The sequence below is a fragment of the Molothrus ater genome, chromosome 4, assembly GCF_012460135.2.
Source record: "Molothrus ater isolate BHLD 08-10-18 breed brown headed cowbird chromosome 4, BPBGC_Mater_1.1, whole genome shotgun sequence".
Classification (NCBI taxonomy): Eukaryota; Metazoa; Chordata; class Aves; order Passeriformes; family Icteridae; genus Molothrus; species Molothrus ater.
In genome coordinates this window covers 66,989,528-67,007,142 of record NC_050481.2, presented here as the reverse complement: position 1 = coordinate 67,007,142, position 17,615 = coordinate 66,989,528, and the positions used below count along the sequence as shown (strand labels likewise).

The 17,615-nt window shown below is 42.8% G+C and overlaps 1 protein-coding gene across 1 annotated transcript; it reads left to right on the top strand.

Annotated features, from left to right (window-relative positions):
- On the top strand, positions 1-16,810 carry RNF103 (ring finger protein 103). Its single transcript, XM_036382934.2, has 5 exons — positions 1-444; positions 770-1,025; positions 3,121-3,260; positions 12,588-12,703; positions 14,692-16,810. The coding sequence occupies exons 2-5, from the start codon at positions 800-802 to the stop codon at positions 16,256-16,258; spliced, it is 2,049 nt and encodes a 682-aa protein (XP_036238827.1). The 5' UTR covers positions 1-444; positions 770-799; the 3' UTR covers positions 16,259-16,810.
- Positions 16,811-17,615: the final 805 nt, after the last annotated feature.

Here is a 17,615-nt window from a genome sequence, read left to right as displayed (position 1 = left end):
CGCTTGCCTTTGGCTGTCGCTTTGGCACAAGCTCCCAGCGCCGAGGCCAAGCCGCGGAGTCCGAGCTCCGAGCCGCGCAGATGAATCTCACTGTGGAATTTTGGAATTTGCTTTCAGAGCCGCGCAGATGAATCTCACTGTGGAATTTTGGAATTTGCTTTCAGAGCCGCGCAGATGAATCTCACTGTGGAATTTTGGAATTTGCTTTCGCGCCAGCCGAGGGCTGGGAGCGGGGCTGGCGTGCGGGAATGAGGAGCGCAGGGATCATCCCTACACCCAGAAGCCCGAATCCAAATAAACTCTGTCCACTAAGCTGCCCCAAAACTGCCCGAACACATCGGCCCTGCAAATACCGGCCCCCAGTTCTGGCTCTGTAAATATTTTTCTTTTCATGAAAAGCGTCGGCCGAGTCGGATCCTGCCCTCTCCCTCCCCGCTATCCGAGGTATTTATATATATTATTTTTCTCGCAGCAAAGCGCAGCCGCAGGGTCCAAAGTTGCAGCCGGGGACAGGGACGCGACCGCCCCCCGAGCCCGGTGGTGCGGGGTCGGGCCGCAGTGCTGAATCACGGCGGGGGGAGGAGAAGGGGAGAAGGGGAAGGGGAAAAGGGGAAAAAGGGGCAGGGGGGCGGTGCCGGCTGCTCGCGTCACTGTTATGTCTCCGCGGCTCCGCCGGGGCGGGGACAGCGGCAGCGGCGGGCGGGAGGCGGGGGGGCCGCGGCCCCGCTCCCCTGACAGCCCCCGCTCCCCTCCCTCCCTCCCTCCCCAGCCCGGCCTCCGGCTCGGCGCTCCCGGGAAGATGTGGGTGAAGCTGTGCTGTTTGCTGCTCTACTTCCTGGCGCTCTTCGTGCTGGCCCGGGTGTTCGAGGCCGTGGCGTGGTACGAGAGCGGCTTCCTCGCCACGCAGCTGGTGGACCCGGTGGCGCTGAGCTTCAGGAAGCTGCGGACCATCCTGGAGTGCCGTGGGCTGGGGCACTCGGGGCTGCCCGAGAAGAAGGATGTGCGGGAGCTGGTGGAGAAGTCAGGTACGCGGAGCTGCCCCGTGACCCGGGGGGACGGACGGAGGTCGGCGCCCGGCCACCCCCGCCTGGGCTCCGGCCGCCCTTGGATGGAGACGCGGGCGCTGCTTCCCTCGGCAGGGCGGGTTTGGAGAGCGAGCTGGCTCCCTCCGGCAAGGGGGGTCCGTGGGGGGAACGCAGGGATCTCGGGGGGTGACGGTCACAGCCCGGCGGCGTTGTGAGCCCGAGCGAGTGGAAGGCCTGCGCTGGACGGGGCACCAGCAGTGGCCCTTCCCTTCCCGGCCCGGCCCGGCCCTCCCCTTCCCCGGGAGTTCCGCTGCGGGCGCTCGGGTCAGTGCGGGTGGCACAGATGCGACCCGATGTCGTCTGCCGTGAAAAACGAGGAGGAGAGACTCCGAATAGCTGCAGTAGGCTGCTGTTTACAGCTGGGGCCAGCTTGTTCCCGTGTATGCCCAGCCGTTTGCTGGGTTTATTACAGGTACGGTTATCAAGATGGGCCCCAAGGAAAGCGATGATTTCATAGCTGAGGAGAGCAAGGGATGGGTACCCAGGGTTGAGATGGTTTTATACAAGGGGAGCAGAACTAGTTCCTGCATACAAAAATCAGCTCGGAAAAAGGCAGGGAGGCATTTCAGAAGTAAGGAGAACCAGGTAAAGGAGATGGACTTCTCGGGGCTGGTGAAGAGCAGTGGAGATGGAAGAATGGCAGAAGTGCCCTGAAAGTAAGGATGCTGCCTGGAGCAGCCGGAGGGAGCTGGCCCCAAGGACTGGGAGATGGGGCTGATGTAATAGCTGTAGTGCCAGCCAAGCAGGAAAATGTGAGTAGTTGCTTTTAAATCAGTGATGGAAGGGTTGGTGATCCAGGCAAGAGAGAAATCCCAGCAGTCAGGATAGGCAGTGAGAGTCTCTAATGTCTGGACAGAGAGGGAGAAGGATTTGGATGGATGTAGTGTCTGCCATATAACCTTAAAAATGCTGGTTTAAATAATTGATATAAATCCTGGGCATTTAAATGTATATTGCTATTGCTGTTCATTGTTTATTTATGTTTTTATGTTGTTTATTGGCTTTGCTGCTCCAACAGCAAAAAGCATTAGGCACTTTCACTTTTGTTTCCAATCACTTTCACTCCTTGGCTGTCAGGTACTTTAATGATGTCATGATGTTTGGGTTGCATATGCTGCAGGGAAGTGTTTAATTCCAAACAAACAGTATTAACCAACTTCTTCAAATGTCATGGAAACACTTCTCATACCAACAGGCTTTGCAGCATTTTTCTGTGGTTGCGTTTTGTTGGGTTTTTTTTCCCTCTAAATTTTACGAATATTTTTGCAAACCCTAAAGGGTTTCAGCTGCTGCACTTATTTTTATATTTTTAAGGAAACTGGTTTTGGACAAGACTTCATTTCTTGAAGCTTAGTAGATTTGTTACTAGAATGCAGGTTGTCATTAACAGTGTTTGTAATGATTGTGAAACAGAACATGAGTAGGAAATGAGATTACGCAGGAAACATAATCAGATGATTTTACCGTGAGCTCTTTATGTCGCTGCATTTGGAGTTCATGGGAACTTTTCCCAACTGTGCAAACAAAAGCCACCAGCTAAATTATTCTGCCTGAGATTTTTACTAGCAACAGGACCACAAACATTGGGTTTTGGTCCAGAATTAATGATTGAAATTCTGGAAGTCTGTTTGAATTATCAGTCTTAAGAAATTGCTTGCTGCAAAATTGCAATCCTGTGAAACGAAAGCAAAGATGTACAGGCTAAAATTGCTCTCAGCCACTGAATGTTGTTATTTGCAGAGAATGAGCCTTAGAAGATGTTCTTTTATTCCTTTGTGTGCTCATGCATGTGTGGTGCATCTGTGTAATCAGAAACAGAGCATTCATGTCTTCTGTGGTCTCACTGAAGTCAAATTGTTCAGTCACGTCACCGGAGATAGAATTATAGTAACAACTTAAGGTTTAGATACCTTTGCACTGAAAGGTTCTCTGAGCAGCCTTGCAAATACAGTTAGTTAAACTGTTACTAGAATTCATGAAGTAATCTTTCTCCAGTGCCATTTTAATTGAATTTTTCCAATTGTCTCTTTTTCAGGAGACCTCATGGAAGGAGAGCTTTATTCAGCTCTCAAGGAGGAAGAGGCCTCTGAATCGGTTTCCAGTACAAACTTCAGTGGTGAAATGCATTTCTATGAGCTTGTAGAAGACACAAAAGATGGGATCTGGCTGGTACAGGTATATAAATTTGACCTTTTGTTTTAATATATATTGATCACACCCAAAATGTGTTTCAAAGGAGGAGTTGATGAGGGTAGTTAACTAGTTGTAAAAATGTGTAACAGGGAGATGGTGACAAAGATAAACTTTATCCAGGAGGTGAGGAATAGAGAAATAAAACAAGAAAGGCTGGAAGTGCCAGAATTCCTATACAGACAGGAAGGAAAAAAAAGCTTGTTATTCTTTGGATTGCTTTTTGAAAAGCAGGCATTTTAGAACGAGGAAACAAGCAGAGCAGCACACACTGAAGTACACAGAGTATGCAAGTCCTTGGCCCTGGTTTTGTGAGAGCCTTGTGATGTGTGAAGTAGGTGCTTTAGTAGAGATGCTCTCAGCTGGCACAGGCTCCTGGTGCTGCTCTTCCCTTTGGTTGCACTGCATGCTCAGACTCAAACAGTTTAAGTTTCTGCTTGTCTAAGGGGCTTAGAGCACTTGTAAAATCGCTGTTGGCTCTTCACAAAGGCAGGAAGAATCTCAGTCTGCCAACTTCCCAGGCTAACAGGCTGCTTCTGCAACATATTCCAGTGGCTTGAAGTTAACTTTCTCCCAAGCCTTTTGTGCCCAGCAGTTTTACAGCCTGTTTTCCAAGGGCTGCATGAGAACAAGGGATCGCTTAGGAAAATAAAGACAGACTTTTTCCAATAGGATAGATACTGAAGCAATTAATCATCATTCCTGAGAACATAAGTAACCTAGACCAAAATGTAGAAGTTATTTTTCTGTGTCAACTTCTCTGTTGACAAGAGGGTATTTTTTAAGGCATGTTTTTCCTCCTAACACCCATATTAGGTGGAATTCACACAGGTGAATTTGCCACCAGGCAATTAATTGTTCCGTTGACAGCTCCTACCTGGTTTGTCTGGTCTCACTTCATGTTTTCTATTTAACAGGAAGTCATTAAATCTTGATAAGCTATTTATTACACCTGTACTGTCAGCACATCAGATCTCATCCCAAAATAGACCAGAGGACAGATTCCCTTCAGACTCAGAATGGCATTTGTGTTTTGGGAAGGATACATTTGGAGTTTATTGAATCCAAGTTTGAGGTTTAAATCATACAGGAGGGTATTCCTGAAGCAGAGGGAGAGTGTTGAAAGGCAGTTTTCATGTCCCCAAGCTAGCTGACAAATACAAGCATGAATATGCGGTGAAAAACCTTCCCTCCTCCCTGTGCAGCTCAAAAGGGTGAAATATGATAGTTCTCTGTTGTCTCTTGCTTGCAGAATTTTATTTGTAATGGATTTTCCACTAGCATCCTAATAGCAGGTCAGATAGGCTGTGTTTTGATATCTCCAGTGTGATGGATGTTGTCATCATTCTGGGAATACTTGCACAGCTATTCAGTTGGTCACAATAGCTGTGGAAAAAAAAATTAGTGGAATTTACAGAATAATTTACTTGCTGAACACTATTTGTCTGTTTCTCTACAATAAAAACCACAAGAGATGTCGAATTTCTATTTTTCATTCTTGCTTTTCGAGTTTTCATCACTTCGAGTTTTCATTTGCTCCATTCCCCACCACAACTCCTGCCTGGATAACTCCTGTGCTGGATTCTTCATGTCCTTTCACAGGTTTTCCCACTCTTCTTAGATCTTATCCCTGCAGAGCTGGTTTTTACCATCACTTCCCAGTTCTAGCTCTTGATTCCCCCCCTTGCCCATCCTCCTTTGCTTTTGGAATCCTGTGGAAAGTTTCCAGCTAATTAAGCAGATCGATGCTCATGTAGGGGAGTGAGGATGGGTTTGGTGACCATGGGCAAGGTCAGAGATTCCCCTGCTCTGTTGCTGCTGGCTGGGAAGCAGAAAGGATCTCCGGATCCTTTTCGGTATCCTGAGCCCTGAATCCCTGTTCTCTGGGGGCTGCTGGAAAGGAGCAGAGGGAGAGGAGCAGTTCTGCCTCAGCTGCCACAGTGGCTGCTGCTTGAGTTTGTGATGGTCTATGAGAGGACTGAGACTTTGAAGATGTTTTTTATTTTCCAGTGTGGCACAGGCTGGGAGTGTGATAGCCATCACTGTCTGTAGAGAATCAAAGGAAAAAAGAGGAAACAATTACTATTTCTTGATATGTTTGACAAAAATTGAGGTGCCAGTTTATGATTTAGAGTCAGCCAGATGAGTTCCTTGAAGTAAGTCAAAGTCAGTACACGGGGAATCAGTGTTTTGTGGCTTTGTTTCTTTATTTTCTGGAAATCCACATGCAAGCATCCTGGTCCAGTGGTAATTTGTTTACCAGTGTAGCTGTTCACAGCTCCTGTGTGGCACTTCCATAGAGCCACAGACAGCAGCATGTTCTTTCTCCTTTTAGCTCATGATCTCATCACCTTTCCTTTCATGTTGTTCTTCTTGCTTGCCAGCTGCTGTTGTGCACTTCTTTGGCTGGCAAGGAAGGTGGCTTTTAGTTTCTGGAGCTGCTGCTTTTGTTGGTTAGGGGAGTTACATGTAATGTTCTTACTTTTCCAGGCTCTGGTTAGTCTCTAGAAACCTGTCACATCCAACAGTATTGTAGTCATTAGGGCTTTTGAAAATTATCCACAGAAAAAAATCCTCTCTGAATGAAGTTAAAATCTAAATGAATGTATATTTTTATTATTAAAGTCTCTACTATAACATAGTGGCAGAGAGAAGTAAAGGGAACGTTTTTCTTGGCATTGAAGTACAAGGACAGACATTTTGATTGTGTCTGGTAGAGCTGCAAAGGCCATTATTATGGATATAAAATTCTGCAGTCTATTCTGCATCTCAGTTTCTGGTTCAAGTGGTGTAGTCACAGGGCAAGGGATGTGCCTATAGCATTTTGGTGGTGATGGTTTGTTTGTTCTTCTTTTTGCTTGCATGTAGGATGAGTGATTTTCATATTTATTTGCATTCTGAATTTTGCCAGGTGATCAGCTCATGTTGCTAAAAAGAAACAAAGCAGAAACACTCAATTCTTTCAAAATACATAATTCAGTTTTTGTGTCTTTTCCAATAGCCCTTCAGGATCATTTACCACAAGATATCTGATTTTAAGTTTCAGTTTTCTTCTTGAGAAGCTTCATATCCAGTCAAGGGTGCAGAATACCATCAGCTGGAATAGAATAGTCCTTGTACTGCCTCTGTATCTGTGTTAACTCATTGCAGAAGCTCATTTATTCTCAATCTCTGACTTAACTGACAGCATAACTGATTGTCCAGATCAGTGCACAGGTCACCTCACCTCCCTAGAGAAACTGCACATAATTTTGAGGTGGTTAATTTCTGCATGCTGTGATGGATGTAGTCCTTGCCTATTTGGATGTGATTTCTCACAATCTCTTTCTGGGAAAAGAAAGGCAAAAAATCTCCAGATATCTGCAGTCCATATGGATGGATTCTGAATGAGTTGTGAATTCTTAGGAAAGAGAGTCTAAGTGGAAATTCAGTTCCATTAACACATTGTCAGATAATAAACAGAAAGTGAGATGTCTCAGAATTAATAGAAGTGCAGACATTCATGTAGAAACTTACTGACATTATCTGGAATAAGTGAGCTTTTTTCCAAGCTTCTAATAAGTAAATTACCAGTCCATTTATAATTAATTGTATTTTTACATCTGTTTTATATATAGAAGCAGAGTTTGCAGCATAGCTGTTGATGAAAAAGGCTTCTATGACTAGAGTTTTTGAACCTTTTTATCTTTGTGGAGCCCTAGAAATCTTCCAGGTCATGCATGGAATCTTTACAGTAATATTGAGTTTCCTCTGCTCATTTACCCTCTGCAGTCACTGTGGAGGAGTGCATGGGTGTCTCAAACTGGAAACCACTGAACCAGACAGACAATTCTCATGTTCGTACAGCCTTACCAATTCATTAAATGAGTTACAAATAAGTTTTGTCTTTGGCAAAACTACACAGGCTTTTTCCAATTGAAATGTCTTTATTCCTTATGTGGAGAGTGACTCTCTGAGGCTGGCTGAGACTGACTGCTCCTGACAGAACCACCTGGAAGTGTGTGTGTGCAGCAGGGAATGGTGTCTCTTGCTTAATGGGTTTTGTTCTTCCTGATGGTGTAAAGTCTGTCACAGTGCCCTAGTGCCCAGAGGAGCACTTGGAGTCCTTGTCTTTGTGGCTGAGCTGTAAAACCAAGTTGTCACTATTACTGTTTGAAATGACACTATTGCACTGTTTGAAACTGTGTGCTGTAGGTATGAGCAGGTGTGCCTGACACTCACTGGCCCAGCTAGAATTGGTTAAAATAAGGAGAGCTAGAGCACATGAGGTGTTTGTTCTGCTTTTGTCCCTCTCTGACTCATTGTCATGCCTTGTGATATTCGAACACTTTTAGTTGTGAGCGAGCTTCAAAACTTCCTGAGAGCAAATCTTGTTCTTGTGACCTGCTTTGAGATCTCTGTGTACCTGTCTGAAAGAAATTGGACAAAATCTGATTTAAATGCGCAGAAAACAGGATAATGCTCAAGTGAGGTCATGTCATGCTCAAGTACTTCAGGGGTACCAGAAAAGGAGTCTGTCTTTGCATATTGCATTGCTACAGCAAACTCTAACATCAGCTGGGCTTCCTCAAGCTTCTTCCATTTCAGTCATATTTTTACTTGTATTTTAAGAATCTATGTTTCATAAAATAATCTTTAAAATGCTTAATGGTACTTGGAAATTAAGGAGCAGCTGGATCTGTGATGGTTATAAAGTAGCTGTTGCAATATTGATGCACCTGCCCAGTACACTTTGGGTTTGGATTAGGCAGGAGAGGCAGAGTGTCTTGCTGACTTAGTCCTCTTTTTCCAAGTGGGTTCTGGGATATTTGCTCTTCAAGTCTGTTCTTTAATGTCATAACTATGACTACTTTTAACTTATAGATAAAAGTATTTCTATTTTTCTAATTTACTGATTTTTCTAATTACTTTCTTGATTGAACTCTTTGAGGGTAATTCTGTGTAATTCAGTGTCATGAGAATTCTTCCAATGCAAAAGCTCCCTATTCCATTGTCTTTTGAAATCATCAGAATCTCAGCATTTACAGTATTACAGAGATGGTAATTCAGACCCGGCTGATCCTCTGGCCTGGGTTAGGGAGCAGATCCGTTCTGTGGTGTGAACTTGTTAAATAGCAGGGTTACTGTGATCCTATTGGATTCCCTTAGCCCATTAAGATGATTAATGGATTAATTGAGTTCCCCTCATTGTCTTACTTGTCACTCTGACATGTGATATGCCACAGATTGTGAACATAGCTAATAATAAGCAAAGCTGAGAGGGTTTGTGCTTCTCCAGACATGGTGTTTGTTTCCCATCTGTGTTAGCTGATCTCCTAGAAGGTACCTTCTCCTTGGAGCTTGGGCTTTATTTCTGTAACATTAAATAGAGTGTGTGATTGAAAGGGACCTTTCTGATGAGCTAGTTCAGCTTTCTGCTAGACTGTAGAATATGTGTTTAGAAAATATTTTGCTGTCTCTCTTACACTGTAAATTGTTCAAATACTCCTGTTGCCTGTTTTCTTCTTGGAAATGTGTGTCTGACTTCTGGCTTGGGTGTATTCAGGGCTAATTTGTTCCTATTGGGCATGAATTGACATTGCCCTTTAGTTTCAGTGTCCTGATGTCAACCACACTCCTCCCAGTAAGGGAGGTCAGTCGACCAGTTTGTTTTGTGATATTCCCTGGGCTTTGCTTGTTTTGCAGCCAGTTCCTGTTGATGGCTGTGTTTGTTTCCTCGTGGAGCAGCTGATAGCCCCAAGCGTTTGCTCCTGTTGCTGTTTCTAACTGATGAACTCCCCAAGTGTCCTGTTCATTACTGAATTCAATTTCATGTGTGACACTCTGCATTACAAGATTTGTGCAGCTCTTCCTGCATGGTGTTGTAATCCTCTTTCTCACATAGATGTGCTTCCCAGTTTTATGTCTTCTACAAATGGCTTTGGGAGACTTCAAGTTCCCACAGGAAGGGCATTAATGGGAATATATGCTGAACTGAGCTCTAAGGTAAATCTATTAAGTCTGTTAGCACCTTCTGGCATTTTGATGTCTTTTTGCTGTAGCCAATTTCTTGCTCATTTTAAAACTTTTTTTTTTTTTCCACTCACTATAAAAGCCTATCTGTGGCTCTTATGTAATTTTTCCATGTGGCATAATACATGATACACTAGCAAACTACAAAGAGGGTACTACATTCCCTTTTTCTCTTGCAACTCAGTTCTTTTCCTTCAGGGAAGGTTTCTGTCAATCAGAATGATACATCTTTAGTAGTTGCATGCTGGAAAGAGGTGGAAAATGCAACTGTCTCTGCACCTCTAAAACTTCTATCGTTTTGCATCCTATTGAAATCAACCTGGTGGGATTTTTTTTCATTTGCTCTTAAATATAGCTACAAACTTGTAACTGTCCTGTCAAAATGTGAATTGGTCTGACGGGGGTTTGCAGGAAATTTTCACAGGTTCACCTGTGATCCTGTGTGCTTGTTCTAGGATGGAGATAGCCCTGCTGACTCTGATTTAAGTGCATTAAGTTATTTGAGTTCTGCTTTCACCTTCAGATGATGTAGTTTCTTCCCATAAATTTGCTTAACTGGTCCATGGCCAGCCACCTCTCCCCTCCACTGAAAACTGAGTCACAGTATTAATTTAACTATAAAAAGAAAATTATCTTACATTTCTATCCTAGCTTCATTGTTTGGTGATCCTGCTGCTTCTCCCCCTCTTCTATTCTTATTCATATAACTGAAAAACCTTTTGGTACAACTTGTAATAGTCTTTGTGTGACTTAACTTAAAAAATGACCTAAATGAATAGCTCATTTTTCCTTACTTTTTTTTTCCTACGTATCTTTCTTTGATAGCTCTTCTTTTTGACCTTTTTTTCAATCCTTGTAGATTGTCAAACTATTTCTAACCTCTCTTTGGAAGTGATTGCTAGGAAGAAGTGCAGGACTTGGCAACCTTTTTTTTTTTCTTACTTGAAATATAAAATCCTGATAGCTTTAACACCATGGGCTTGAAGAACTTCCAGGCTTCTTCCACATTCAAATTCCCAATATCCTCAGTCACAGGTTTTTAAGCTAAATTTCTTAACTTATCAAAATTCACACTTTTAAAATAAAATCTGTTACAAGTGTTTGCAGGTTATTTTTAATTTAAACTGAAGTACATTTTGATTGCTTAACCTGCAGTGTTTTCTTGGACTCCCTCATGCACAGAGGTGGTGACTGCTTTCCAAAATACAAAGCCTTGCCTTGGCATGGTGAGCTCCCAGTGCTGTAAGTGGGTGTTGTCTGCAAGGAGCAGCTGCAATGGACATGTTTATTTGGATTTTTTTTCCATAATGACATAAAAAAGCACGAGCCCAAAATATTTTATGAAGCTTCAGTATGCAAAACCATAGCAGAGTTCCTCTATGTAGTTACAAAATACAGACTGCTACTTAGGTCATTGTTCTTCAGTATAAATAACTTTCTCCAGGAGAAAAGACTTTTTCATAGGAAATTAATTAAGCTGGTGTTAAAATATAATGGTGACTGTATTTGCAACAAATTTTTGTCTTGACACTTAAAGTGAATGTTGCGGTGCCAGGCAGAAGAAGCAGTGAGCAGGATCTGTCCTGCTGCACACATTAACATTCTCTCATCTCTGTTTCACAGCATGCACACAGAGTTTTAGAAGAAGCCAATCTCTGAGTACTTGTATCGAAGAGTAATCCAGTCACCAGAGTTTTACTTCTGTGTTTACTAATAAAACATAGTGGTTGGTTGCCATCTTGGGTACATTTATCATGCCATAGTAGCTCTGAGGATATTTTAAGGATATTTTATGGCTTTAGGGTGTCTTTAGGAATTTAGTCTCCCTTGATTGAAGTGCATGAAAGAAAGAAGTTTAAAATACCCAAAGCTTCAGTCACATTGGGTGATGTAATACAGTAGATTTCCCAGCTGGTTGTCTCAGTGTGTGATGGTTTCATTTATCTAATCAAAAAGGCTTTTCTATATGATGTGTGTGTTTTAAGAATAACTTAGAAGGATTCTTACCTAGATTTTCACCTCCAGTGTTATTTAAACATTTTGGGCTTAGTGGAATAGAAATGTAATCTGTGACTTCAGTTTGTTTCCCTATGTAGAGCATTCTGCTTGGTGAATTCTTCTATTTTAAGATTCTGTGAGGCTGCTGCTTACCACAAAGCAGATAATATTTATGAGTCTCAAAGGCTGGACACGCTTTCTAGGCTGAATCTCAGCATGTCCACAGAGAACTGTTAATCATGGTGACAGCCCAACTTCCAGGGGCAAGCTGACATTTGAGGTTATTAAGTCAGAAAACGATTGGGATAAGTTTAATGGCGGGTAAACAAATATCTAACAAATGGAAGTTTCAATATTTAATTTAAAAATATATTTTAAATGGCTGCCAGTAAGCCTGCAGAAGCATGTGAGTTGTTTCTAAAATAGAAAATGTGATGGCTTGTGGAATAGTGCATGATCAGTCATGTCATTCAAAATTACCTGTCAGCTGGCAGCAGGCAGAGTTTTCTTCTCCTTGTGGGTTTTCCCCCCTCCCTGTACAGATATAAGTCAGAGGATGAATGTGCTTCTTTGTCATCTGTGTCAGGAGAAGCTTACAGTGAGGTAACCTCAAGTACAGCTTTAATATAGTGGGTTAGAGCAAATTAAACCTTGGGATATATCACAGCAAGTGATCGTCCTGAAATGGCAGATGGGACACTGGAGTTGGTGGAACAGTCACATCAAGTTGCAGAGTGAGTCAGGGGCAAAGCTGGAAGGAGTCAAGATCCTTAGGCACTATCTGGGGGTTTAATCAGCAGTTTCCACTGCCCAGGAATGGCTGTTGGCAGTTTAATCTGGTACCAGGTACATGCATTCCCACTCATTCTGCTGCTCTGAGACAAGGTTTCTTTGGTGTGTTGTAAGTTCTGAGGGAGAATTGTAATAAAATGATGGTCTTTTTTTTATTGCAAAGAAGAGGAACCTGCTGCACCCCTCTCCTTTCTCCCCCACTATGAACTGGTTAATGATAGTTTTGTTATTTTATCAAAGTTTTTGTTAACTACCACTGATTTTGGTATCTTAACATGTACTTAACATGATGATGCACTTCTTTCTCTCTGTAGAACCACATTTCTGTCTTAGTGCTTCACTCTCCAAAGACATTTACCATGACTCCCAGCTGTACATTCATCCTCTGTGCCCTAAAAGAAGGGGAAGGACTATGAAGCATGACCAGCACTCTGTTTTCTTGAAACTTGCTCTTTATTTCAGGAACCAAGCTGACTGTGATACTAAACTGGTATTTCCTTTTGGCAATAGGTCATAGCAAATGACAGAAGCCCGCTGGTGGGTAAAGTCCACTGGGAGAAAATGGTGAAGAAAGTCTCGAGATTCGGCATCCGTACTGGCACTTTTAACTGCTCCAGTGACCCCAGGTATATCCTTAAAGGATTATCTAAATCCCAAGAGTATCTTAAGGCTCAGCTGTGTTCTAGCAGCAGGGCTTGCTGTGTTGTAAAAGTAGCTGTGACAGAAGGTGGCTTTATTCATGTTTTTATCTCTCCTAAAGTCTGCTCAGAATGCTCCATTACATTATTTATCAGCTCTGCAGCTTCCTAAAGCGTCGTGTGGGTAATGCATGATTAGACTGTGGAGAGCATAATACAGCAGTGGAGAGGAATGAACAGAAGAGTTTGGCCTTCCAGGTTAGGCATTCAGGGAAAGGAACTGTGCTTGCTTAGGACAAAGCTGAATAGATCAGTTTTAGTCAATATATCACCATCTGGAAGGGGAAAGCACAGGTTAGCATGAACCTTGCATACAGGTGCCTGCCTCCCAGAATTACTGCCAAGTCCTGTTCCCTGACAAATGTATGTTTATATATAAACTGGCACACACCCTTGGACAACACACAGTGTGCTGTGCAAGAGTCACTGTGTTTGCCTATGATTTCTAACCAGGAAAGAAGAGCAGAGCCAAAGAAGCTATTAATAATTTTCTGCTGCTGTAAAAAGAGGCTTTTTTTAAACATTTTGTTGGAGGCGTTTGCTTTACATGACAGGAGACTTTGTCTAGAATTCCAGTGGCATGTATGGATACGCACATCTTATGCAGCTTAAGTCCTAAATGTTTACAGAAATCTCAATGTTAATCATAAGAGGAAATTCTTAGGCTTTGTAGTGCTTAGGCAAAATAATCTTGTATTTGAACATCTTAAAAATTTGGCAGTGTTTCTCTTCGCATATCTAAGTAGCTTTAATGTTCTGATCAAATACCATGTTTTAAATTAAATTCATTTTTTTAATACAAGAAATGTTTTATTGAGTAAACCCTTGTGAATAGTTTTCATCAGGTTGCAGCTGAAATTCAGAAGAATACTACATGCTGCAGTAATCAGCATACCTTTATTAGCAGGGTAATATCTTATGGCTCTTTCTAAAAATGCTGCATTTAAATTCTTGGGAAGGGGAGTTGTAACCACAGAGGAGCTAGGGAAGATGGCTGGTGGATGGAGGCTGGTGGTCCCAATGTGCAGGGTTCTCAGACAGTGTGCATGCCTCTTGGCTCTGTCATAGTTTGATTGTTGAAGCTTGCCAGATATTTCCTTAAAGGAGGACTAGATAATTTGGTGTAGTGATATTGGTGGGAAAGATGCATGAGAGAAGGGATCTTGTGAGAGTTACTGTGCTCTGCACCACGACTCAGGGTTCAGCCTTTTCTTTTAGTTTTGGATTTGGGGTTCATCCCATCTGCCTGCAAGACAGTGTGGGTCTAAAAAATTTTTTTAGCCCAAATCATCCAGCACCATGCGTGTGCTTCCTGCTCTGCTGGTTTTGTGGCCAGCTCTCTCACCTCACTCCTTAGCCTGTCTGCATCTTGACAAAATGGTCCCAGTAGGAAATGGACATTTGTCAGCTTCATTAAAGCAACTGCAAACAGACCAGTGTCTGCTCAACTTCACCCCACGGCTGTTTGGCAAACCCAGGATGGAAGGAAGCACTGGGAAAGCTGTGGGATATTGAGTTACACTGGAGCGGTTTTCTTCTTGCCTGGAAGGCCAAGGAAAAGTAGCTTTTAATACTAAAGCTTTAAAGCAAAGAGTCAGCTTGTGTATTATTCAAATCCAGTTACAAAGCATCAAGGGCTGCATGGCTCTGTTTACTTTAATGACCTGTGAAAATTAACACTATTACTCTTCCTGTTTTATGAATGCATATCTCTTTACAATATTCCTGTAAGATATAAAGATATTGTAAGAATAAATACGCTTTGGCAGAGAATATTGGGTACCCTTATTTCCTGGTATTGTATTATAAGGGTTCCCAGGTGCTCAGCATGTCTCATTTTTGGGCTTAGAATAGAAATGTAAGGACTCAGTTCTGGGGTTATGAAATTGGAATTTAACCTGCCATTTTCTTTGTAGATACTGCAAGAGGAGGGGTTGGCTGAAATCCACCCTCATTATGTCGGTTCCACAGACCAGTACCTCCAAGGGCAAAGTGATGCTGAAGGAATACAACGGGCGCAAGATCGAAGTGGAGCACATCTTCAAATGGATCACAGCCCATGCTGCCTCTCGGATCAAAACCATCTACAACTCTGAGCACTTGAAAGAAGAATGGAACAAGAGTGACCAGTACCGAGTGAAAATATACCTGTTTGCCAACCTCGACCAGCCTCCGGCCTTCTTCTCTGCACTGAGTGTAAAGTTTACTGGAAGAGTGGAGTTTATTTTTGTCAACGTGGAAAACTGGGACAATAAAAGTTACATGGCAGAAATCGGTATCTACAAAACACCATCATATATACTGAGGACTCCTGAAGGGATTTACAGGTATGGAAATAACACTGGTGAATTTATATCACTACGTGCCATGGATTCCTTTTTGCGCTCGTTGCAACCAGAAGTTAACGACTTATTTGTTTTAAGTTTAGTTTTGGTTAATCTGATGGCTTGGATGGACCTGTTTATTACACAAGGCGCCACTATAAAGCGTTTTGTGGTTCTTATAAGCACTTTAGGGACGTATAATTCGCTATTAATTATTTCCTGGCTACCAGTGTTAGGTTTTTTGCAACTACCCTACTTAGACAGCTTTTATGAGTACAGTTTAAAACTCTTCAGGTACTCGAACACAACTACTTTGGCTTCTTGGGTGAGGGCAGATTGGATGTTCTACTCCTCTCATCCAGCCCTCTTCCTCAGCACGTACCTTGGCCATGGTTTACTAATTGATTACTTTGAGAAGAAGCGAAGGCGCAATAACAACACGGATGAAGTAAATGCCAATAATCTGGAGTGGCTGTCGAGCCTGTGGGACTGGTACACCAGCTACCTGTTTCATCCCATTGCTTCTTTTCAACACTTCCCTTTTGACTCGGACTGGGATGAAGACCCAGATTTGTTCTTGGAGCGGTTGGCTTTCCCTGATCTCTGGCTTCACCCTCTGATACCAACTGATTATATAAAAAACTTACCCATGTGGAGGTTTCAATGCCTCAGCACCCACTCTGACGAGGAAACGCTGGAAACCTTTCCAGACAGCGAAAGTGACTCTGACAGTGAGAACAAAGAGGTCTTCAGTAGCGACAGAGAGGTCTCGGAGGACGATGAGCTGAGCCCGTGTCACGGGTGCAGCGAAGGAGGTGTGGACGCCTGTTCCTGTGCCAGTCACTCTTGTCACCACGAGCCATGCGAGCGCAAAGCCAGGTCCTACAGCTCGTACAGCTCCGCGGGTGACCTGGAGCCAGACTGGTCAGCCTGGCCCCCCGACATGTTGCACTGTACGGAATGTGTGGTGTGTCTAGAAAATTTTGCAAAGGGCTGCCTGCTGATGGGCCTGCCCTGCGGCCACGTGTTCCACCAGAATTGCATCATGAAGTGGCTGGCGGGCGGGCGGCACTGCTGTCCCGTCTGCAGGTGGGCGTCCTACAAAAAAAAGCAGCCATACACACACCCGCAGCCTTTGTCGAGTGAGCCCCCGTCTTAGCTGTGTGCCCTTGTCTTTTGTAAGCTTTCAGGATATTACTGCTTGCCTTTTAAATGTTAGTCACTTAAAAGATTACGTGGTTTGAAGTTTTAGTTTAAATGTTAGTGCAGTGAACTAAAATATACATGATGCTAACGTTAATGACAGAATCATTTGGTTGCCTTGTATGTTGAACTGAATGCAAACTTACCTTACAAATAATTTGTTCTCTTCAACATCTGAAAACTTGATGCTGTTTTTGTAAGCACAAAAATCAAGCCTACAGAGAAGCGTATTCCAGCAAACATTTACGAGTTGGGATGTGGGTGAAATTGAAATTCTAATCGGAGACAATTGCTTAATTTAAGTGTTTCTTATTTTAGAATCTGTTCTGCACATCTTTGTTGAATAATGTATGTTGTAAGACAGTACCATTTAAAAAGAAATCGGTGAAATAAATTATTTTAAAAGGAGATTTGTAATGTTAATTGTTTTGATAAATATTTTGTGTGTATGGTTACAGATGTCTTGCTGGCCTGATTTATCTGTGAAGACAATAAAAATATAACACAACTCTTGTGACTAATAAATCATCTCCTAGGGATGCAGGAGTTCAGTGCTCTGAGCCACTGGCTAAGGAGAAGGCAGTGGTGTTTCACTGGGAACTGTTTCCTTCATAAGTCTGCTGGGTTGAGGTGCTTCTCTGCTGGATGTGGTTTTCCAGTTGATTACAAGCTGCTTTTCCAGATGGAGACCCTCTCCTAGCAGCTGTCTCTCCAGTACCCTCATCTGCAGACATCTAGGAAGACTTTAGGGTAGCTCCCTCTACAGCCTCAAAGTAAACTGTTGAGAAGGAGCAGAATATTGTCATGCAGTGACAAAAGTGGCTTGTAAAGGTACAAATTGCCAACTTCCAACTGTGCTGGTATTCTGAAGTGATTTCTGGTTTCTTTGATAGTTCTTTGGAGCCATAAATCTGTTGTTTTCTTTATATTTCCATATGAAACACTGATTTTGGTTATACCTTTCAGAAATCATTTGGCTGAAAATAGAGAGGAATTGTTGGTTGGAAAGAAAAAAGGGGCGGGGGGGAAGAGCAGGAGCTTATATGAGTAGAGGAAAAGACTAAACTAGAAAGATATTTTCAATTGTCTTATTTCTTTCCTAAATCTTGCCTTTGTGATATGAAAGGAGGATAGTGACATAAAGATGATGATAATAGGAAATGCAAACACAGTTCCCCATTGCAGTTACAACCCATCTCCCAGTGTCTTTATAGAGTTGAGAGGATGGTGCTCAAAGAGCTGCTGGCATTGTTTCATCTATCCAGGGTACCTGGACACGCTCTTTTTATTAACAAATTCTGTCACCAGGTGTG